The sequence below is a fragment of the Canis aureus genome, chromosome 5 (genome assembly GCF_053574225.1).
Source record: "Canis aureus isolate CA01 chromosome 5, VMU_Caureus_v.1.0, whole genome shotgun sequence".
In the NCBI taxonomy this organism is placed as follows: Eukaryota; Metazoa; Chordata; class Mammalia; order Carnivora; family Canidae; genus Canis; species Canis aureus.
The window spans coordinates 61,015,140-61,038,600 of NC_135615.1; the positions used below are offsets into that span (position 1 = coordinate 61,015,140).

Below are 23,461 nucleotides of genomic sequence, written 5' to 3' on the forward strand. Positions count from 1 at the left end.
CAGGAATGGCCTGCTGGGAAAGGCAGGAAAACAAGTTGCCTTTGTTTTGATGGCCTTTTAAAGAACCATGGGTGAGTCTTAATAAGCAAGGGTCAGATTCCAATCTAGCAAACACCACTGACCACCTACTCTATGACCCAGACCCAAGCTAAGGGCTTTGATGTTGAAAAAGCAGTAACTACTTGAACCTAGCAGCAACCCAACATGTCTATTCACATGCATTGGGATTTTGGTATGCTCATTATTTAACCTATACCAGGAAAGTCTGCAGGGCATGCTGCAAACATTTTAGAAATTCCCACCCCATCCCCCATTCATCTCCTGGGATTCGTGGTCACCTCAAAGGTGGGCAGTCTGAACATCTAGACTTCTGATACAGGCAATCACTTTCTCCCTTACTCCTCATCGTCATACCTAGGGACTGCTGTCCACAGCTGCTCACTAGGTTTCAGGGGGCAGTTCAAGGTGTTTTCAAGGCTCCATTTGAACCAGAAATGATTTTTGCTGAATTAAGAATCAAACCTGCAGGAAGGACTCCACCCAAGTCCTATTTCCATTATTCCTGGCATTGTTGGTACACATCAGAAAGGGCCCTGGAGTTGGGGAGAAGGATATTTACTGGAAGACTTCTAATCCAGAGATTTACAGAGCACCTGCTTTTAGCAAAATACATCCAGCATCCCCTTGCTCTGACCTTTAGGAAGCCTTTCCCTACCTGTTGTGCAGACTTCTGTATCCAGCAGGCACATAATACCTACTCGTGACAACCCTGCCTCTCTCAGGTGGTGACTACTTTGGGAAACCTGTGCATTAGATTGATGCTTTGCAAGCCCACCATTGATGTTGCTCAAGTCCTGCCCCCATGTCTCCAGGGAGACAGACCTGAAGGAGACAATTTCAGGTATCCCAGATAATTCTGATTCTACCCACCTGGCCCCAAGCACTTGGAAAGCCTCACCCCTTACCCCCAGGGCGATGCGGACCCTGCTGGAAGCAGGATGGTGATGCTCCTGGGTCCTGTGGTGGATCTTCTATGATCCACCAGAGTGCTAAGGACAGGCTCCAACAGAACTGTGTATAGTTACTTCACCTCTTTGGACTTGTCTCTTAATATTTACACGAGGGGGCTAGGTCTAGATCAGAACTGCAAACAACTCAAGCCAGTGGAAATAGTGCATTGGGCTCATATCATGATTTTTAAAAATTGAAGCCACATATAAAAATGGAGAGAGATCACTGACTTCTTGTTTGGTGTATCTACATTGTCATAAGGCAAATGTGTACTGGAGTTGAGAAGTCATTGCCCCTTTAAAACAGGGCATGTGCTGTCCTGTGTTCCACAGTCCCCACCACAGCCTGTTGAGCTCTCCCAACCAGCTTCATCCACTGCTTCTTTGCTGCCTTCCTGGCCCCTCCAGGCATTGGAGTTTAGGTCTTTGACTTACCTGATCCCAAATGTCCCTTCTATTTGTTCCAGCCCTCACGCCCAGAGCCTACCACATTATCCTTCCCCAGCCCACAAGTTAATCATCAGCTTCTCCTTATGTAAATCAGAACAGGAAAGTCTTGCTTGGCCAATTCCTCCAAAAATCTTGGTCCGATGCCTTTCTTCACCAGCCCTGTGTCCTGTGCCTGCCTGCTCACCATTTGTCTGCTAACAGGAAGCCCTTTCTTGCCCCTGACCGAAGCTCTCTGAGGCCAGCTGCGGCCGTGGATGTTCAGGGAGTTCAGGCAGGCCAGTCGGATGAGCGGGGAGTGGGGGCATCTGGGCCAGACTCTGATCTGGGCTGTTTGGGTCCTTGCAGCTGCCACCGAGGGTGAGACACCCAGTGGGAGAGGAGGGCCCTCAGAAGATGGGGTAGGGGGATTTCCTTACCTTGAAGGATTTTCCATTAGTGCAAACATATTTCTCAGGGGTCTGAAGGCTCGTGAAAGGCCACGTAGTAACCTCAGGGCACCTGACCAATATCCTGGTGTTACGGAAAGCCAACCCTCCAGAGTCTCCTTTGTGGGTGTGGGTAGAGCACAGAAGACCCCGCTTCTGTCTGTGGGTTGCTCACACCTTGTCAGAGCCTGGAGAGCCCTCTGTCCCAAGCCCTGGGGAGGGGCATAGGACGGAGCCCATGCTTTGTACTACTGCCTTCCTGCACAGGACTTACACTAGTAAAATGATATTACAGCAGGTAGCACCAAGACAGCTGAGTCCTACTAAGTAAATAGCTGGGCAGTGACCTTCTCGACACTCCATATTCTATGTTGAAAATGAGAAGCTTGCACTCTCGGTTTCCCAAAATGTCATTCTCATAGCCCTAGAGGTGGATGAGCTGATGTCGGGTGGGATCTACATGAGAACTTTTTATTTTCATTGATGTATATTTTCATGTGTATTCAAAAAGATATACCTAACTCTTCAAAAGCACAATTCCATAGATGTTATTGCTAAGGATTCCTCTAGATAAGATTTTTAAAGTTTATTTAAATTTTATTGTAAGAAAAATTAAAAAGCTAATAGTCGTATAGGGTATGCACAGACATGCCAGCAAATGTGCTGGTAGGTGTGAAAATGACTCCAGGCCAGATGACTCTGGGATCCTAGGATCTGCAGAGCCTGGCATCGATCAGTTCTAGAGTAAAGGAAATCCATGCTGCAGAGTGTGTGTGTGGGGGGGAGTTAATTGTTCCCCAGGATGACCACGGAAGATTTTGTGCCTTGATGCTATGCTCCTAGGAGAAACTAAGTCGGTGCTCTGATGCAGGTGGCTTCTAAGGCAACCTTAAAGGAAGCAGTGGGCAAGGATTCCTTGACAGGTAGTCTAGATACTTCCTATTGCCCAGCCTCTGGGCCAAGAAAGAGTGCCCTCACTGAGGGGAGCCCCTAGTTGGGCTCATTCTAATTCTCTACCTAGCCAGCCCCTGATTCCTCCCTGTGTGTTCCCTCAGGGCCAGCTGCTGATGCACCGGTGAGGAGCACCAGGCTGGGATGGGTCCGGGGCAAGCAAGCCACTGTGCTGGGAAGCACCATGCCTGTGAACGTGTTCCTCGGGATCCCCTTTGCTGCGCCCCCTCTAGGACCCCTGCGATTTAAGAGACCCAAGCCTGCATTGCTCTGGAATGACTCACGAGATGCCACGTCCTATCCTAAATTGTAAGAGCAGGTTCGGTCCCATGGTGCAATGTGATCTGGGCGTGGGGGCAGAGCACTGAGGGGGAATCAAAGTCATGCAGCTCCCTGGGCAAGGTGGGGGCCCCAAGGAGGAGGAAGAAGAGGACTGCGGAAGTAGACGAGGCTTCTGTAATAGCATGGCTCCCCAGCTGGCTGACAGGCGGGATCCCCGTGGTGGTGTTCAGAGCATGCACATTCCTTGGGCTCCCTTCTTGGACTTCCTGAGTCAGAATCTCCAGAGCTGGGCCCAGGAAACTGGGTTCACTGAAAGGTGACTAGGGATTTGAGGGCCCATCAGATTTGGGAACAACTGTTAGATGGACTGACTGCATCTTTGTCTAGGTGTTTCCGTGTCACCCCCACCCTCCCATGTGTCCTGGGTCAGGGGCTCCCAGTCACTGCAAATTTCCAAGCTGAGGTGGATGAATCATGTTGAGGACTTGAACGTAGGTTGGGAGGTGAGACTTGAAAATCCCCAAGAATCTTCTGATGCTCAGATTCTGTGAAGTCCTCAGGTTGGGCCACACTGGTTCTTGGTTCTTAGCTTTGGGGTCCCAGGCAGAAGGAGTACCCTGGTGCCAGGAAGCTCCCTAAGCCAGAGAAGCAGACCCCCTGTGGCCCAGGGAGCAAGAACACTAGGCTGAAACTCCTCTGTTCCTTCCTTCATGCATTCATTCAACTAGTTTCCATCGAGAACCAACTCAGTCACTGCCTCTCTGTGAGGCCCTGGGGGACACATAATGGGCTGGTCACAGCTGCCCTGAAGGAACCTATAGGCTGGTGGGGGTTGCAGGGGCATACATAATAACAAAAATTAAGATACAGAGTGACAAGGGCAACCTTATTGAGAAAGAACCACCTAGTCTAACCTTGGGGGCTTTGCTGAAAGCAGTGAAGGCTTGCATAACTACATACAAACTACATACATAGGGGCAAAAAGGTATAAGCACTTGTCAGGGGGTAGATTTGCACTGATGGTTTCCCACTGTGTAAGCTGTAAACTCTTCTATTAAAAAAAATAACAGTAATTGAGCACTTAGTATGTTAGGAATCACATATGTTAGTCTCAATCTTATTGTGTCACAGGCTCAGTGCTAGGGGCTCTGAGGTACCGAGGTGACTAAAACAGCTTTTAGTTGCTCACATTTGAGTTGGGGAAGATGGTAACTCATGTACAAGCCTAGGAGAACTTCTAGGAAAGAACACAAAATATGTAGGTGTTTCTAAAGAGCTGCAGTCTAACTGGAGAAATCTCAGGAGGCTTCTTGGAGGAGGTGGGACCTGGAGTAGATCTGAAAGAAAGGGAAGAACATGAGCAAACAGATATGAGGAGACAGCAGTCTGGGCATAGGGACGAGCTTGAGCAAAGCCTTGGATACAGGAATCTCCCTGCACATCTACCTCCACTGGCTCCTCGTGGAAAGGCCCAGGAATGTCCTTGTGGGGGGCAGAAAAGAGAGCTGCTAGAACAAAGCTCTTGATATGCAGCCCAGAGTCTTGAGTGCCCTAGTTTGGGGAATTGCTGAGCCATTTTGAATCTTTATGTGTATGTCTGGATTGGGGTAGTGGCTGTAGGCATGAGTGGGTGCTGGAAGTTAATGGTGTAATTATTCTGCACAACGTACTTTCCTACCCAAAAACCAGATCCAAAAGGATTATAGTTTGTTTCTTCGTGCCATATGGCAGGGGCTGGGGAGATGATTAGACTTTGTACCAATAGCTCCCGTATGCCTCCTCTGCTCAGACATAGGAGACCACCAGACCTCCCTGCAATCACAAGACCCAGCCCCTCCCAGGCAACTTTGCTGACAGCAACTCTGAAGATCTCATTTTCCTTCCTCCAAGGTGCCTCCAGAACTCAGTGTGGCTGCTCTCAGATCAACACTTTCTCAAGGTGCATTACCCCAATTTGGAAGTGTCCGAAGACTGCCTGTACCTTAACATCTACGCACCAGCCCACGCGAACACCGGCTCCAAGCTCCCCGTAAGGCTGCCTGCCAGGCCAGGGACTCCAGCTTGCAGGTTGTTGCCCTGGGACCCAGGCAGAGTAGCTGCGTGTCTAGAATCAAACCTACACCCTGTTGGGTAAAAGGGACGCATCAATAACTCTTCAAAAAAGTTAGCTAATGACAGATTCACTTTATCTTCCTTCCTGATTGCTTTTTTGTTGGCAGTGACTTGACCTTTGATTTTTATTTTGTTTTGTTTTTCCCTTCTGTTGACTATTTAATGGTCTGTAAACCTGTAGAAAGACACTGCTTAAAAAGACCCTGATTTTCTGTTTGCTTGTTTGTTGGGGAAATCCTTTTCTAGAGAGGATAATTTCATCCTCCATTTTTTTCTGTTGGCAATGAGGACAGGTAATAATATTCAGTATTTCATTTAAGAATGTAAAATATCTCTGTATAAGAAAATGGGAAAGGTGCTAATTTTTAACTACACCCTCCCGTTATCCTCTTTCCCATGTGCCACTGCAATGGGAAACTGTTGGATCGTAGCAATATATATTGAGCACTGACTATGTGCCAGGCACAGGTGGGTAAGGATTATTGGACCCAAAGTACAGATTAAGAAGATGAGGCACAGGGATTACATGACTCATTCACATTGTACACAACAGTAAGTGGCAGGTCCAGTGCTTTGTCTGGTCCTTCTTTTTTCTCAGTGGCTTTATCCTCTTTTCCTGCCCCAAGTGTTGTAGTCCCTAATATGGCCTTAAAAAAAGAGAAGGGAGGGGCCCTTGGGTGGCACAGTGGGTTAAGCATCAGACTCCTGGTTTCTGCTCAGGTCATGATCTCAGGGCTGTGAAATTGGGCTCCATGCTCAGACTTAGGACTCTCTCTCACTCTGCCCCTCCCCACCCACACACACTCTGTCTCACTAAAATAAACAAATCTTTCAAAAAAGAGAGAATGGAAAGAATTTTTAAATAAGTATATCAATCCTGATAGTACCATGTGAGTATTTTATGTTCCCCAGTCCCAATTTCTTTAATCAATATAGTAAAGTTTTCATACTTCTCTTCCCTTTTATCTCTCCTCACTTCTCTTCTCTCTGTAGGTAGGGGATAGAGTTAAGTTAAAACAGCCAAAGCGCTCTCCTGCATGGCTTACAATGATTTCCAACTTCCTGTGGGTCACAAGTTCAGTGATATTTAGTTAATACTTTCTGAGCACTCGAAATTGTTCTAAGAACTTTAGATGTGGGATCTTCTTTAAATCTCATGCTAACCCATAAGTATGATACCTTCATTCTTCACATCTTACAGATGAGAAAAACGAGCCTCAAAGAGGTTAAGTAATCTACCCAACACAGCTCACCAGTGGCAGAGCTGGGAATCAAACCCAGACACTCAGATGCCAGACCCCATATGCCTATTCCTGGGCTTTCTTCAAAAGACAAAACCTCTGATACTACTTAGTAAAGAAAGTGAGACACTTATATTTCCCTCAAGAAAGAAGGTCTCAGAATGCATGGGGAGGGGATGTGAATGGCTGGCACATTGACTGGAAAGTTCCTTTCCCCTCTGCAGGTCATGGTGTGGTTCCCTGGAGGTGCCTTTGAGACTGGCTCAGCCTCCATCTTCGATGGGTCCGCCCTGGCTGCCTATGAGGATGTGCTGATTGTGACAACCCAGTACCGGCTAGGAATATTTGGTTTCTTCAAGTGAGTGTCCCCAAGCGATTGACACTCTGAGTCCTCAAGGCACAGCTGTGCAACAGCCATAGGGGATTCAGTGCCTAGCTGCCTAAGCAGGAATGAGCCTTCAGTGACATTGAACAAATATGACCCAAATGAGTTAGGTAATTTTTGCAGCTGTAACAGATAAATACCTAAGTCTTGGTGGCTTAAAACAAAAATCCCTTTCTCACTCAAATAAGGTCCAGTTGAGTGATCCTGACTTACAGAGATCTTTCTCCATGGTCAATCAGGGACCCGGGCTCTTTCTATCTTGTGGCTCTGCCCCTCTTAAGGGACCTAACCCTCTGCATTTGGCCAGCAGATGGACAAACTACAGAGATCATGAAAAGGAGGTCTTTCTGGGTCAGCCTGAAGGTGGTATTCAACATTCTTATTCATATGTCATTGGCAGAGCTCAGTCACATGGCCACACCCAACCATCAGGGAGGTGGAGAAATGTAGCCCTGAGGTGTGCCCTGGAATTTGAGGGAGCAGGATGGGTGAGCAGTTATAGGGCCCCATGTCAAGGCTTCTTGGATGCTCACCTGAGAGTAATCACTCCATTGTGCTGGCTTCCCTCTCTGTGGTAATATCCAACATGGAACAGGCACTCACTAGGAGCCAGGCATGGTGCTGTGCACTGGCCATATGTTATTTTCAACCCACCCCCAGAGTAATCCTATAAGAAACGTATTGTTGTTATTCCCATCTTGCAGTTGAAAAGTGGAAACACAGCGGGGGTGGGAGGGTGGGGTGGGGGAGGCAACTTCCCAGAGCTCTCAGAGCAGAGCTTGACAACTTCTATTGTCCTACTTAGAACATAGCAGACCCTGAGCCCTGGCCCAGGGCAGTGTGAGCCAAGAGGAGCAGTGTTATGGGGGAGATAATACAGGCACACAAGTGTCCATGCTACTGGGCAGGATGTGATTAATGCTCTGAGGGTGCAAGGCAGTGGGGCTGTACACACAGAGAAGGGAGCTGTAAGCAATCAGGGAGGCTTCACGAGAATGGCGGCATTCTAATTGCACCTCCAAAACGAGGTTGGGGTTGAGAGGAGAGGTTGGAGAAGAGTATACTTAGCAAAGGCGCCACCAGAGCAAAAGCTAGGACATTGGAAGGAAATGAATCTACATGTGGGCAGGCCTGGGACAACACTTGCAAGCTGTGCTTTGGGCCTGTGGCACTGGACTGGGACTCTGGGGCCTCAGTGGAGGTAGGGAGGGTGGAGAGGAGATAGAGAGATTACACTTTCAGCTGCTCGGTTCATTGGCACTCTGCATAAGATTTGTCTGCTAGAAAGGTTTCCAAAAACTGTTCATAAAATACAGGTTCTAGTAGGCAGGGAGGTGAGGATATGGCAGGAGATGGGTGTGGAAAGGCCCTGAGTGCCAGGTCATGAATGGAGGCTGAGGGACCAAGCGGTGCCCTTCTCAGGGCAGTGTATCAGGAAGGTCACTCCAGAGCAGCTGGAGGCTGGACTGGGGCTGCCCGGGCTGCAGCGGAGAAGTCTGGTCAGGAGGCTACTGCACAGTCTTGATGCCGGCCACGGGGATAAAGCAGGGTGGTAGTTGAATAACCAGAGCGATCCCTAACACCTACACAGCCTTACGGTGTGCCTGCACGGTCAGTCTTCACAACCACATGCGAAGCAGGCACCAGCCGTGTTTTAGACATGAGACATTGATGGGAAGCCGGTTAAGTGACTTGCCCAAGGTCACCCAGACCGTAAGTGATCAGATTGTGAATCTGGATAAATAGAAATGGAGGAATAGGAAACAAGGTGAAAGCCACAATGGGATGGAGGTGGAATTGGCAGGCCGTGGCTCCTGGGCAGACATGAGGCAGTTGGGAGAGAAGCAGGCATCGTGGACAGGTGCAGGGAAGCAGCCTGAGGAGCCATGTGGGGCGGGTGGATGGAGCAGAGTAGAATGTGGTCCCAGGGCTACTCACATATGCTGTGCACCACATGGGATATTTCTTTGATTCTTACTTATTTTGTCTTGCTTTCCCCATTAATGTCTGCCTACCTGGGAAAGATGCTATTCTGCAGGGGCCACTACTTGCAGGCATGGTTAGGGGCTTGGACTCTGGGGCCAGACTGGTTGGGTTTGACTTCCAGCCCCGAAACTTTTTAGCTCTTGGGCAAGAGGTTTAACTTCTCTGTGCCTCAGTTTCCTGTCTGTGACAGGACCGTGTGTTGGGCAGTATCCTTAGGGCATGCTCATAGATTTCTTGGAGGGGAAACAAAGCCATTGCCAAGGCACTTCCCAGCAGGGAGGGTGCCTGGGGCAGTGGAATAAACTTCCTGGTCTCTCAGTAGCCCACCCTCCAAGCCCTGGGCCAGTGGCTCCCACTGACTGCCCACGGCTGGAAGCCTGGGTGATGCACTTCAAAGGTGTCAGCCTTTTGGGAGAGGGCAGAAAAGGGTGCAGAGAGGACCCAGAGGAGTAAAGGAGAAAAATCAGCACCACCTACCTCACAGGCTGGAAAGATCACAGGAGCATTGACCTTAAAGTCTTTAGGACAGTGTCACGCACGACGCTGCCACTGCACTGTTATTAGCATTGTTACTCACGGAGTCATTCACTGGAACCTCTGGACCCAGGAGGCCTTGCTCCTTGGTGCAGACTGACTCTCTGGAATCCATGGATTCAGGGCAGCCTCTGAATACCCTCAAATTGCACGTGCAAGACTGTGCCTTTTTCTGGGATACGTAATTTTCATCAGACTGTCACATACAAAAACAAAAACAAATCCCAGGAGGATGAGAAACAAGCCCAGTTCTCCTCAATGCCCTGTGCCTCCGACCTTCCACCCTTCACCGCCAGCAGGAGTGGTGATGCCCTGACACCCACGCACGTCCTCCCCCTCGAGTTCCTCGAGCTTCGGGAAACAGATAGAAGGCCATTGAGTATTCTCATCCTGCCTCTTGCCCCAGCACAGGGGACCAGCACGCTCCGGGGAACTGGGCCTTCCTGGACCAGTTGGCTGCCTTAACCTGGGTCCAGGAGAATATCGAGTTCTTCGGGGGGGACCCACACTCTGTGACCATCTTTGGCGAGTCAGCAGGAGCCATAAGTGTTTCCGGCCTTGTGAGTTCTTCTCTTTGGGGGCTTGAACCAACCTCAGTGGGGGAGCTCACAAAAACGAGGACCATGAATCACTTGCAGCTGATTGGCGTTTTCATGTTGAACAAACACTTGTATACACGTCTCCCGCAAGCCTCACATTGTGAGTTAGGGGCTCAGTCTCATTTCGGGGACGAAAGCCATCATCGGGAAGAGTTTAAATAAACTGCCCAAGATCACATAGTAAGTAATAATTTGAAGAAAAACAGAAAAACTCTCTTATATTTTTAGGGTAGAAGCCCTGTTATCTAATTATCAGGACTGATAATTACTTATTTAATAGAAAAATTCAGCTAAAACATCTAACATTTTATTTCAGCTTCCAACATAAAGTGTACATTTCTCCCTCAGTGGTTTGAGGGTTGGCCTGGAGGTCCAATGTGGGCTCTCTGGCATACACCACCCACCCGACTCATTGTCCTCTAATAGCAGCTTTAGCTTCTTTACAGCAAGCATGAACTGAAGGTGCCTGCATTGTAGTCTGTGAATGTGGTGCACTCATGGAATGCTCTGCTGCACCCCCCCCATATTTTATTCTTACCTCGTTCACACCAAGTTAATTAATACAGCTGTCTTTTTAACGATTTTATTTATTTATTCATGAGAGACATAGAGAGAGGCAGAGACACAGGCAGAGGGAGAAGCAGGCTCTGTGGAGAGCCTGATGCAGGACTCGATCCTAGGACCCTGGGAGCCTGAGCCAAAGGCAGACGCTCAACCACTGAGCCACCCAGGTGTCCTAATACAACCGTATTTTTCAGCTACTTGCTTTTATCAAAAGTTTCTTTCCCCAAGCATAATTTTGTTTTTCTTTTTACACGCATACTTCATTGGTTCCCATGATATTTCATTGAGTAGCTCATCACAATAGCAAGTGTAACTGACAAAACAAGTTTGAAAGCAAGTGCACCTGACTCATGGCCAGAAACTGGTGGGAATAGAAACACGTAGTGGGCTAGAGAATAGCCCACTGGCTCTGAATGGTTGGCATCTCCTGGGCCTCAGCTAATCCATTAATCACAGAAGTGGGTTAAGAGAGCTTCTGCTGTATAGCACTTGACAATATATAAGATATTTTAATATCTTCAAAATAACTCAATAAGATGAATTATAGTAACTCAAGTTTTACATGTATGATAACAGCCACCAATGCCTGAGTGTGTGCTATTTGACCAGACATTGTACAAAGCCTTCTATATTTGTTACTTCTGCTCTACACAACAATTCTGTGACATGGGCTCCTTTTTACTTTCCAGTTTTACAGCGAGTAAATTGATGCTCAGAAATAGAGCGCAACCTTCCTGAGGTTCTCCAGCTAGGAAGTAAAGGAGCTAGCATTCACACACTAGAATGTTTGACCTCAAAGTTCCCGAGGAGCCTGGGGCTCAGGAAATTAAATAACTTGCCCAAAACTTCATGGCTAGTCCTTGAATCCCCAAACCAGGGCTTTTTTTTTTTTTTTTTTAAATAAGCAGAGAGCTTTTAAGGAGACTTCCTGGGAAGGTTTCTTTAAGGAAGGATGGGTGGTATGTGTGGTGGATGGGTGGGGTCCCCTGCATAACTTTTCCTGGCCTCCTATGTTCTCTTTCCAGATACTGTCCCCCATGGCCAGTGGCTTATTCCACAAAGCCATCATGGAGAGTGGGGTGGCCATCATCCCTTTCCTGCGGGCCCCCGATGATGAGAGGAATGAAGATGTAGGTACATTGTTAACACCTTGCTAGCTTCCTCTACTTGGCCAGGGGAGAATGTGGTCAGGTGTCGATAGACCATGTGCTTAGCCATTGCAATGTGTCAGACTCTGGCCCTGCTGCATTGCCTGAGGCCAAAGAATCCGGTGCTGGCCAAGGTGGATCTTAGTGCTCTGTGGAAGGCCTGGTTCAATAAGAAGTAGGTCTTAAATGAAATATGCTGGTGAGCGTGAATATGTGTGTGTGTGTACATGAGTGTGTATGTGATAGTTCTTACCTCTTATTCACTATCCTTCACCTGAGATATATAACTCAGTCCCCTGTGTCATATGCAGCTCATCTCCTGTACATACTCCATTCCACCTAGAACACTACGTTAAGAAAGAGTCTGAGGCTGTTTCCAGTTCAATAGGAAAGAACACTGTAACCGATTCATGTTACCTGGCATGAGACTGTGAGGGGGCGGTGAGACATGTACCCCAGACTTTTGTCATCTGTCATCTTGTTTTAGTGCTCTACCAGACAGTGAGGACCTGGAGACCAAGGTCTTTAGATCTTTCATGTCCTAGCATAGTGCCTAGTGTCTAGTAGGTGACTGCCAATGTTTGCTGAATGAATGAGTTAACAAATGAGCTGATTCAGTCAATGAATATTAGCACAGGGCTGTGGAGCCATCTCCTGGGGACTGTACATTTAAGTGGGACATTTAAGTGCCTAAACACCTTATAGACAATAACAGTGTACACCAAGAGCAGAGACATAGAGCTATAATATTGTGAAGATACCTGCAATGCAATGAGAATATTGATTTGGAGAATACCATATATCATCTTCTGGTTTGCACACATACTAATTCATTTAGTACACATATATTGAGTATCCCTTGTCTTCCCAGCTATGTTAGGACCTGTGGGTTTATAAATGGAGACAGGCCACACTGACTTGAGAAGACCATCATCTTTTGATGACAAGGCTTTTTAACCTGGAGTCCATGAAAAGTCTGGGACGTGGTCCTCGGGTTCCTACGGTTGTATGCGGATTCTGTGGGTTTGTGAGTTCTTACAGGGAGATGCTTTGTAGCTTTTATTGGATTCCCAGAGCATTCATGACTCCCGGACACTTAAGGACCAGAGCTTCAAGGGATAAGCTCCCAAGGAAAGTTCAATGGCCAGGCAAGACAGTGTTTAGGGAAAGGCTAGGAAAAGAAGGTGGGAATCCTTGAGGTGCCTGGAAATCAGAGGAAGGAGTTCATGAAAGGACATCTCAGAGGAGGTGGGGATGAGTGGAATTGGTGGGAGACAGGCAAAGATGTTTGGAGTATTCTAGCCTGCAGTGAAGCTGGGGCTTACCAGAGCTGACAAGCTAAGACTGAGCTAGAGCCATGCCTTACCTGACAGTTAAGTCATGCTTACAAAGGTGCTCCTCACTCTTGGGGCTCCTGAGTTGGGCTTCTGGGCTCAGTGGGGCCCAGTGTTAATGGAGCCAACAACCTAGGACTGGTGTCTCCATGACCAGGAAGCTTGACTTTATTCCAGAGCCACAGGCTGACCTACTACTTCCTCCAGTTCTGGCAGTTGCTACAGATGGCAAGGAGGGTCAGGCAGGAGAGCAAAGAGGTCCAGTGCCAGCCTATCCTTAATATGTACCTCCTGTTACACATATGTGGGAGCGGGAAGGGGCAGCAGCCTTCATATGTAAAGAACCAGCCTATGGCTGGATCAAGGATTCTTTCAAATTTTCTTTTTCTTTCTTTTTCTTTCTTTTTTTTTTTTTTTTTTGGCGGCTTTCAGTGCTGTGCTCTGACTCAGTCCTTCTCTGGAAATAGTTGCAGGTGATTGCACGTATATGTGGTTGCAATGTATCAGACTCCGTAGCTCTGCTGCAGTGCCTGAGGGCAAAATCCTCCGAGGAGTTGTTGGACATCAACAAGGTGAAGAGGGGCAGGAGGGTTTGGGGCAGGGTGGTGCTTTGAATGAGTGGTAGACAAATCCCACCACTCTCTTCACTTACTTTGATCTGGGACTTGGAAAGATGGAGGTTGGGATTCATTGTCATGGCTGTAAAAACACAGGGTCGAACCTATAGAACCCTGATAGGTAATTTAAGGGACTTGATGGGCCAGGGGTGCTGCTTAGCCTAGTGAAGGTCCAGGAAAATACAAAGATCATCTCTAAGTCACTGGGAAGAGGGGCCTGTTCCACATGCTGCCAGAAGCTAAATTCAATGTTAAAAGAGTGGGAATTCTGTTAGGAAGCCATTTTGGTTTGGTATAACCAAGGATTTTCTAAAAATTCAGTTGTCTGCAAAAGGGCCAGCTCATTAGAAGGTAGTGAGACACCCACCTCTGTAAGTATACAAGCAGAGTCAAGACGACTGCTGACAAATTTCAGTCACTAGATGATTCATTGGACCAAATGAGCTTTTACATCCTTTCCAATCTTGAGAGCTTCCAATGGTCCTTGGAAGCACGAGGTCGTTATCGGTCAGATTCCAACATTTGTTAAAGAGTTATTTGACATGGATGAAGGGTTTGCTGTGAGCTGTGCTGAAGTCTGGGAGCTGGTTACAAAGTCTTTGACCCAATGTAGTGTCAGAGGTCTTCTGTGTGTTCCCTTCCACCCCTGCTCCTAAAAAGAGACCCGAAAAAAACCATGGACAGAGCCAGGTGTTGCTTCCTGAGACGCAAGAAATATCCAGCCAGATCGAAGGCACAATGCTAAGGAGGACGTCTCAGGAAGATGCTCACACCAGCCCCCACTACTCTGGCCACCCCTATTCCCCCACCACTCAGTTCACCACAATGCCCATAGCATTTGGCCAGTGGTTCTCAAAATTGAGCTTGCTTCAGAATCACCTGGAGGGCTTGTCAAAACAAGTTGGCTGGGCTGCACCCCCAGAGTTTCAAATTCAGTAGGCCTGGGCTGGGGCCTGAGAATTTATTTCTAACAATTCCCAGGTGATATGCTGATCCTGCTGGTCCAGGACCCATACCTCAAGAACCACTGTTGTAAGCTACTGCTCTTCTTAGTTAGATACCAATTATTATTATCCTCATTTAGCAGATAAGGAATCTAAGGCAGGAAGCTGAGTCCCTTTACCCCAAGTAAGTGGCAGGGCTGGCCAGGCAGTATTCGTGCCTTGGGAGAGGCCAGATGTGGCTTATTTTTCCTTTCGTAATGCAGTTTGACCACTGCTGGAGCGTGTTGGCTCTGCTGGGCTAGGGGTTCAGGGCCAGCAGATTTTGTGAACAGAAACAGATACTGATTTTTCTCTTCCTTATTTCAGAAAACCAAGTCTTTCACTCGAGTGGTTGATGGTTTTTTCTTTCCTGATGAGCCTCTAGACCTATTGACTGAGAAAACATTTAATTCAATTCCTTCTGTCATCGGAGTCAATAACCACGAGTGTGGCTTCCTGCTGCCCATGGTAAGAATCCCAGCTGTCCTTCCTGCCCCTCTGTCAGCACCAAGGCAGCTGCGTGCTTCCAAGCTGAGTTCTCCCATCCAGGCCGCCAAGCGCTGTGAGGGAGCCCAGCATCCAAGGACACAGGGATGCCCTTTCTTCTTACTGAAGGGGGGTAACTGAGGATTGGGGCAGCCATAGCCAGTGTCCACCCTGCTCCTCATATAAGGTTTATGGGGAAAGAAACAACCCTATAAAAAGGTAAGAGAGGATGGGGTCCATTTGAGCTTTGTTCAAAACATTATGAATGATTATCTCAAATTAGTACAGTTACGACTTTGAAGATGAAATTCATGCAGGTTTGGAAAATTTCAGGCCTTTACATTTTCATGTCCAGCCTCACTTCTGGCATTTTGACTTCCAAGAGGGCTCCCTAGGCTTGTCCAAGTTGCAAACTTACTGAATCGCTTTATTCACTCAACAAGCATGAATGGAATGTTTACCACATACTCTACACTCTTGCAAACACCGTTCATGAGTAAACAAGACACAGGGCTCCAGCTTTGTGCCCGCTCACATACTACTGGGGAGAGCAGACTAAGTGCGAGGTTGAATAGATGGTTTCAGGAAGGGGCAAGTACTAAGAAGGACATAAACTGGTAAGAGACAGTCTTCAGGGAGGAGAAGGCTCCTCTGGAAAGGTCCTCTGAGGAGGGATTGTTTGTGCTCAGGCCAAATGCTGAGAAGGAGCCAGGATTCCTTGACTCTACCATTTCAGAAGACCCTCCTGATTTGAAATAAACTTTTCATCTGTTCTCAGAAGGGTGGGTTGCTCAAATTCATAATATCACCATGGCTCAATTATAGAGACCAACCTCCTCTTTTTAAGCTGAGGGAGATGAGGTAATGAAATACAGAGGTTTGTCAGGGATCAAGACTAGTTTGTGCTGTTTGGAACCATAATGCTGAGGTCCCCGGGCTGTCAAAGGCACATTCTGGCATGCTGAATTTGACCTACAGAGCAATGTTTTTGGGGGAAGTGGGAGCAGGGATCTTTCTCCTCATGTTGTAAATGAGGCAACTGAGTCACAGATTGTGACTTACTTAAGAGTAAGGCCCTTCGGTGCTTCTGGGTGTCAAGTGTATGCCATTGGTGCAACAGCTTGCAAACGGGCATTATTAATCCTTTCAGTTAAAGGAATTTAGCCTCAGAAAGGCTAAAGTTCCTTTCCAAAGCCTCCCAGCTGGGGGAGGAAACCGTGGTGTAGAATTTTTTTTCATGCATTTAGACTCTCTTATCAAATGTTGCATTCTCTGTTAGTCTGCTGCGTGACCTTAAGTGAACTGCCCAACCTCTCTGAACCTTTTATTCCTTAATCTGTGAAATAGGGCTGATCTTACTACCTGCTTCACAAATACACATCAAATAGGTTGGCATAAAAAAAAAACAACAAATAGCTTGGCATATAGTTAGTGCTCAGTAAATGTTAGATGTTGGAATCATTCAAGTGGCACAATGGGATTTTTTGCCCGGGTATGCTTAGCTCAAGTGCTTGGATCAGTGCTGTTATTTCATGTGACCTTGCAATGACATCCACTGCTGGTCGTTGGAGACCAAGGGTAATCCTCCAAAAACAAATCTCAGCTCCTGAACATATAGGGAGGTTCTTGGTAGTTGAAATATACTTGTGAGCAAATTGAATGACTCTGGAGTTTCCCTCAGATTCCAAGAGACAGAGATGTTTAAATATTTACCCTAGCAATTTATTATCCCAAGATTCTCAGCAGAAAATGTCAAGGGGAAATTCATTTGACAAGTGAAGAGAATTTCTACCCTCTCATATTTTTAAGCTGTAGTACTGGCCAGGGAGGGGTCAGTTAGCAAATAGTTACCTGTAGCTCTTACTAAGAGACACCCTGTACCAAGCAGAGCAGTGTTTCTTAACCCCAGCCTTGCCACCTCGCTGGCTGTTGGCAAATTGCTGGCATCTCAGAGGCCCTGGTTGCAAAGATCTCTAGAAAGAGAGAGTAAATCACTAGTTTCAAGGTGTTCTGGCCTCTCTTTGAAGGCTTGCACGTGGCCACCTTCTCTCTGTGTCCCCACGTTGTCTTTTCTCTGTGCGTGCATCCCCGGTGTCCCTCTGTGTGTCAGAATTTCCTCTTCATAGAAGGCCACCAGTCAGATTGGATGAGGGCCCAGCTAATGTCCTCTTTTTCATTTAATCACTTCTTGACAAAAACCTACCTTCAATTCGGGAATGTGATGGAGGCATGTGAGCTCATAACATGGCCTTTCCACAGAGCAGCCCCTCGGACCCCACAAAACCACAGGTATGGCAGGGAGTGGTTGCATTTTAGCAAGTGTGGGAAGAAGAAACATCATTGCTTCACCAACCCACTGAAGCTACTCCTATTGCTCCCAACCTCTCTTCTCAAAGGCAGGCGCTTGGGCCCTCATAGAGACTGCTTTCCCTTCTGGTGAACTAAGGTGCTCACAGGGGATGCCCTATATCTCTCCACAGAAAGAGTTTCCGGAGATCCTTGGAGGCTCCAACAAATCTCTCGCCCTGCACTTGATCCACCGAGTCCTGGTAAGTGAGCATGGGCAACTGTGATTTTTTTCAGAGAGTCATCTGTCTAACAAACCTCCTTGGGTCACACTCTGGAGTAGGGACTGGGGCTGTAGATATTCCCTGTTCACTCATTCAGTGAATCTTTGCTAAGTAGAGTTCTGCAACCCCTTATTCACAATATCAAAATCCAAGAAGTTCTGAAAATCAGCCCACAGGGCAGCCACATCTGCTCTAGCCCATATGTGGTCATTGGTCCTTACTGTTCCCAATCACTTCATTCATCCTACTACTCATGTACTTCTCTGCGAACATGGTAAAGCAGGGTCTGGTGTGGCCACCCCCAGAGCATGTGACCTATGCAGCCTCAGTACTGAATTATCTATCTACAGTCTAAGAAGTTCTAAATTCTGAAACACACTAGGGACTAGAGACCCATATTCACTATATGCCAGCCAGGCACTGTATTAGGTTCTAGCAAGACCAAGGACCATTACTCAATCATTTATTCATTCACTCACTATACAGATATATCAGTATTAGGTCTTAAGCCATACACTAGATGTAGGGATGGATTCCTTTTGCTTCTTCCCTCCTTCTTGCCATAAACATTTATCCAGTGTGAACTCTGTGCCATGTTCCTTTCATTCACTTATTCATTGAATGGATGTTTGTTGAGAGCCCACACGTCCCAGTACTTCCCTAGGCATTGAGCTACAATGAGAAGCAGGCACTCCCTATATGCTTACAGAACCTGAAGATCATGGGGTGGAAGGAGAGAGCAGTTCAGTATACTGTCAAACAAACCAGAGCAGAAGAATGTCCACAGCCCTGTGGTACCCATGGGAGGGAGCAGATGGCTCCTTCAGGGAGGAGGGTCTTGAAGAATGAGTTAGGTTTGTCTGACTCATGGAGGAACAGGGACCAGGGGAGCCTGAGGACTGAGGATGACCAGTTAGGAGTGTGGTGAGGTCAACTGCAGGGGTTGGCTGCAGCATAGGAGGATGCTCACAGCTATTACATGCCCTGAAAGGAATATGAAGTTCATCTCAGGGGCTGGGAACAGAAGAGTGACATGATTCGATTCCCATTTTGGAAAGAGCCTTCTGGACACAAAGTGAGCCAGACTGCAGGCAGGGGATCCCTCAGGCCTATAGGGGATGTTTGATGGGTCTCTGCTGTCTAGTGATGAGAATTGAGACTAAGGTTTGGGAGATATTTGCAGTATAAGTCAGACAGTGGAACCTCTCAGGCTGGATTGGAGATGGCCTCATGGAGAAGGAGGTGATTGATCTGGGCCTTAGGAAAGGGAAACATCTGAACAGAGGGCATTTCAAGAGGAGAAGTTGTCTTAAGGCAGGTCCCAGGAATGGAAAGTAGGATTTTGTGCCAGTACCACACTGTCTTGATGACCACAGCTTTGTAGTACAACCTGAAATCTGGCATTGTGATGCCCCCAGATATGGTTTTCTTTTTTAAAATTCCCCTGGCTATTCGGGGTCTTTTCTGATTCCACACAAATCTTAAAATAATTTGTTCTAACTCTCTGAAGAAAGTCCATGGTATTTTGATAGGGATTGCATTAAATGTGTATATTGCCCTGGGTAACATTGACATTTTCACAATATTAATTCTGCCAATCCATGAGCATGGAATATTGTTCCATCTCTTTGTGTCTTCCTCAATTTCTTTCAGAAGTGTTCTATAGTTTTGAGGGTATAGATCCTTTACATCTTTGGTTAGGTTTATTCCTAGGTATCTTATGCTTTGGGTGCAATTGTAAATGGGATTGACTCCTTAATTTCTCTTTCTTCAGTCTCATTGTTAGTGTATAGAAATACCACTGACTTCTGGGCATTGATTTTGTATCCTGCCACGCTACCGAATTGCTGTATGAATTCTAGCAATCTTGGGGTGGAGACTTTTGGGTTTTCACTGTTGGGGATTTACCCCAAAGATACAAATGCAATGAAACGCCGGGACACCTGCACCCCGATGTTTATAGCAGCAATGGCCACGATAGCCAAACTGTGGAAGGAGCCTCGGTGTCCAACGAAAGATGAATGGATAAAGAAGATGTGGTTTATGTATACAATGGAATATTACTCAGCTATTAGAAATGACAAATACCCACCATTTGCTTCAACGTGGATGGAACTGGAGGGTATTATGCTGAGTGAAGTAAGCCAGTCGGAGAAGGACAAACATTATATGTTCTCATTCATTTGGGGAATATAAATAATAGTGAAAGGGAATATAAGGGAAGGGGGAAGAAATGTGTGGGAAATATCAGAAAGGGAGACAGAACGTAAAGACTGCTAACTCTGGGAAACGAACTAGGGGTGGTAGAAGGGGAGGAGGGCGGGGGGTGGGAGTGAATGGGTGACGGGCACTGGGGGTTATTCTGTATGTTAGTAAATTGAACACCAATAAAAAATAAATTAAAAAAAAAAAAAGAAAGTAGGATTTGCAGGAAGATGCAGGAGGACTGGAAAGGCATATAGTTTCTCCTAGGTGGCAGAGTTGTTCTCTGATGCAGAAGGCATAGCCTTGCTCTCGAATCCCAGGAGTCTGCCTTGTGAGTGTCCCATGGGGCTCTTCAGAGGCTCCACAGAGCCTTGGACACCTCGAGTACCTAGGGGTGTGCTGGTCATACGATCCAAGTCAGGAGCACTTGCCCCAGAGCCTGGAGTTTCTCTAGGTCTGATTAAAAACACTTAGCCTTCAGAGGGACCCGATGAATGAGTCTGAGCAGCATTCCCTGGTGTGCTCTATACTGTCTCCAAATTCCAAAGAAACTTCTGCAGGGCTGAGCCTGTTTTCATGTTGCTGGGGTTGAGGGCGGTGATGGTAGAGGTGCCATAACTGATCCCAGCATTTCCCAGATCCCCAAGAACATCCCCAATGTGGCAGATTCTGAATCTTCATGAAGTTTACTTTGCACCATCCAGCATTTGTGCTTGGGCAAGTAGAGGGATTGAAGCCCGGGAGGCAGCCCAGAGCCGGATTAGGAAAGCAGGGAATGCCCTGTTTAGGGATCTGGCAGTGGGCCTCAGGCCTCAGGGGGACTGACAGGACTGGACTCTATGCCAGACAGCATGTTTCTTTCTTCATATCTCATGTAATCCTCTGAACCGCCCACTTATTATAGATGAGGGAACTCCAGCAAGAGACCAACGAGCTCAAATCAAACAGCAGAGAACTCAAGGCAGTCCTGCTTCCAGAAGCAGGGCTGGCCTCATGGGTATGCAACCTGTATAGTCACAAAGGTCCATGCTGAGAAAAGTCCCACACCTGGTTGAATGTTATGTTGTCACCATCTTGAAATTGGTATAATTTTTGGACACGAGGCCTCACGTGTTGACTTTGCTCTGCACCCCACAAACCATGTAGCCAGTGCTGCCCAGGGATAACTGTTTTGAAACATCTCAGAGAGACATGCACACTGTGATTCAGGTGCAGGTAGACTTGCACAAGAATCATGGTTGCACCAGTTTGGACAACCACTTACCCTCTCAAAGTCTCAGTTCCCTCATCTGTGAAATGGGGTTAATTTTGGTACCTGTGCCATAGGGTCACTGTGTGGGTTACATGAGACAATGCATGTAAAGACCCCAGAATCATGCCCACCCAAGCAAATGTTCAATGTGTTGGCTATTGTTGACCTCAATCTCCTATGACCATGATTTTTTTTACAGCACATCCCCAACCAGTACTTATATCTTGTGGCTGATCAATACTTCTACAACAAGCACTCCCCAGTTGAGATTCGAGATAGTTTTCTGGACTTGCTTGGAGATGTGTTCTTTGTGGTCCCTGGGGTGGTCACAGCTCGATACCACAGAGGTGAGTCTCTTAGCACCCCAATCCCCCACCCCACAGCAGGGTCACAGTCCAGCAAGGCCAGTGGCTGCAGCAAGTCTTATTGCCTGACCACTGGCCACCTGCTCCACCCTACTTTCCTTCAGTGAGAGGGAGTTCCCGAGGATGCATGGGATACAACCCTGCATGCTGACCTTTGCAATTCCTGTGCCTTTCAGAGTTCAGGGATTTTGATTCGTTCTGATGTTTCTGTTTCTTCTCCAGGGCCAGGCAGAAAATTCCCGCCTCCCCATAATTTGGGGAGGGGGGGGCCTAGTTTCCCAGATTCCTTTCTCTTTAGAAGTGTCTTCCCAAGCATTTTAGCTATAAGGAATAGTGGGGCAATCAGAAGAGAGTATTACTTGTGGGGACACAAACCTTGTCTTCCTTCCTCCTCTCTCTCCTCTCTATCTCTTTCTGTCTCTTCCATTCCCCTTTCCTCCTATTTCCACAATTTTTTATCAAGAGAGCCCACTATGTGTCTGACAGTCTTCTGGGCTCTAGAGCTCTAGAGATACAGCAGTGAACAAAACAAAGACCCTGCCATCATGAAACTCACAATCTAGTTGGGGAGATCAATGCCAAATTAAGTAAAGATAGAATCTATATGTATTAGATGGTAATATACGTGAAATAAAACAGAGCAAGGGATAGCAGTTGTAGGGTGCTGTGGGACTCTATATCATAAGGTCTACAAAGGTGACAAGGGAATGAGGACCAAGAAGTGACTCTTGAATTTGGGAACACAAATGTCACTGGTGACCTTGACAGGAACAATTGTGATAAGAGTGATGTAAGTAAAAGCCTGGCTAAAATGGATTCAAGAGAAAATGCGCAAACCGATCTTCTGAGAATACAATCCCAATCTTAAAATCTCAGCAGTGGTTTTGGAGAAATGAGCGAATTGGTTTTAAAAATTTACATGGAAATGCGAGGATAGCCAAAACAATTTTGAAGAAGAATAACAAAGCTAGGGGACTTACAGGTCATCTGATTTCGAGTCTTATTTTTGAGATACAGTAATTAAGAAAGTCTGGTATTGGCTGAAAGACAGACAAATAGAACAGAGTGGAGAGTCCAGAGAATAGCCAGTTTTTGACAGAGATGCTGAGATAATTCAGTGGAGAAAGGAAATTCTGTTCAACAAACAGAGCGGGGATAACTTGATATTTATGTAGAAAAAGTGAACCTCAACCCTTAACTCACACTATACTAAAAAAATCAATGTGAAATGAGTTGTAGATCCAAATGTAAAAGCTAAAATTGTACTTAGGCAAAATTAATATATATATGATATATATATGATATATATATATATTGCTCATCAAAAAAACATTGTTAACAATGTTAGCAAAAATGGTGGAGGAAGGAACTCCAAAAATCTGTTCCACCACAAAAGCAGTGAAGAAACTGGTAAGTACTGTAAGAATCAGTTTCCAGAATTCTGGAAATAAATCAAGGGTTTACAGCAAGCAAGTAAACATTTAATCAAGATATAGATCCTCGAGTCTCAGTGAGAAAGTGTGGCATTTTAAGTTGCTCTGCACCATTTCCTGCTACCAGCTAGGCAATGGCCTTAAAGACAGCAACCCACATTTATAGTATAGACTCCTAGTACTGGAGGGAGAAAAAAGGACTTTATACTCAAAGAATTATGGTTATTTGCTTTGATCTATCTAGTGGTTCCCTAAACAACTAGGCTCAAAGGATTTGCTTTTATTTCACCTAACCCAGAAGTATCTCAAGGTTTAGGCACTGCCTTGAGGGCATTTTTCATAAACATTTAAAGGGAAGTGCATCTGCTGGGGCACCTGGGTGGCTCAGTTGGTTAAGAGTCCAATTCTTGATTTCAGGTCAGGTCATGATTGCAGGGTGATGAGATTAACCCCTGTATCGGGTTCTTCACTGAGCATGGAGCCTGTTTAAGATTCTTTATGTCTGTCTCCTCTATCCCTCCCTACCCCT

General features: G+C 46.6%; 1 protein-coding gene across 2 annotated transcripts in view; it reads left to right on the forward strand.

Annotated features, from left to right (window-relative positions):
• The first annotated feature begins 1,550 nt into the window (after positions 1–1,550).
• The window catches only part of CES5A (carboxylesterase 5A), a 30,497-nt gene continuing 8,586 nt past the window's right edge, over positions 1,551–23,461 (forward strand). Inside the window, exons 1-10 of one of the 2 annotated variants that reach the window (XM_077898380.1) lie at positions 1,553–1,817; positions 2,941–3,145; positions 5,009–5,147; positions 6,696–6,829; positions 9,783–9,936; positions 11,565–11,669; positions 13,489–13,593; positions 14,949–15,089; positions 17,588–17,656; positions 21,334–21,481. In XM_077898380.1, coding sequence (XP_077754506.1) covers positions 1,715–1,817; positions 2,941–3,145; positions 5,009–5,147; positions 6,696–6,829; positions 9,783–9,936; positions 11,565–11,669; positions 13,489–13,593; positions 14,949–15,089; positions 17,588–17,656; positions 21,334–21,481 — 1,303 coding nt within the window. In that variant the 5' untranslated portion in view covers positions 1,553–1,714. Of the gene's footprint in view, positions 1,818–2,940; positions 3,146–5,008; positions 5,148–6,695; positions 6,830–9,782; positions 9,937–11,564; positions 11,670–13,488; positions 13,594–14,948; positions 15,090–17,587; positions 17,657–21,333; positions 21,482–23,461 lie in introns of both variants that reach the window. The other variant, XM_077898381.1, reaches the window with a different exon arrangement.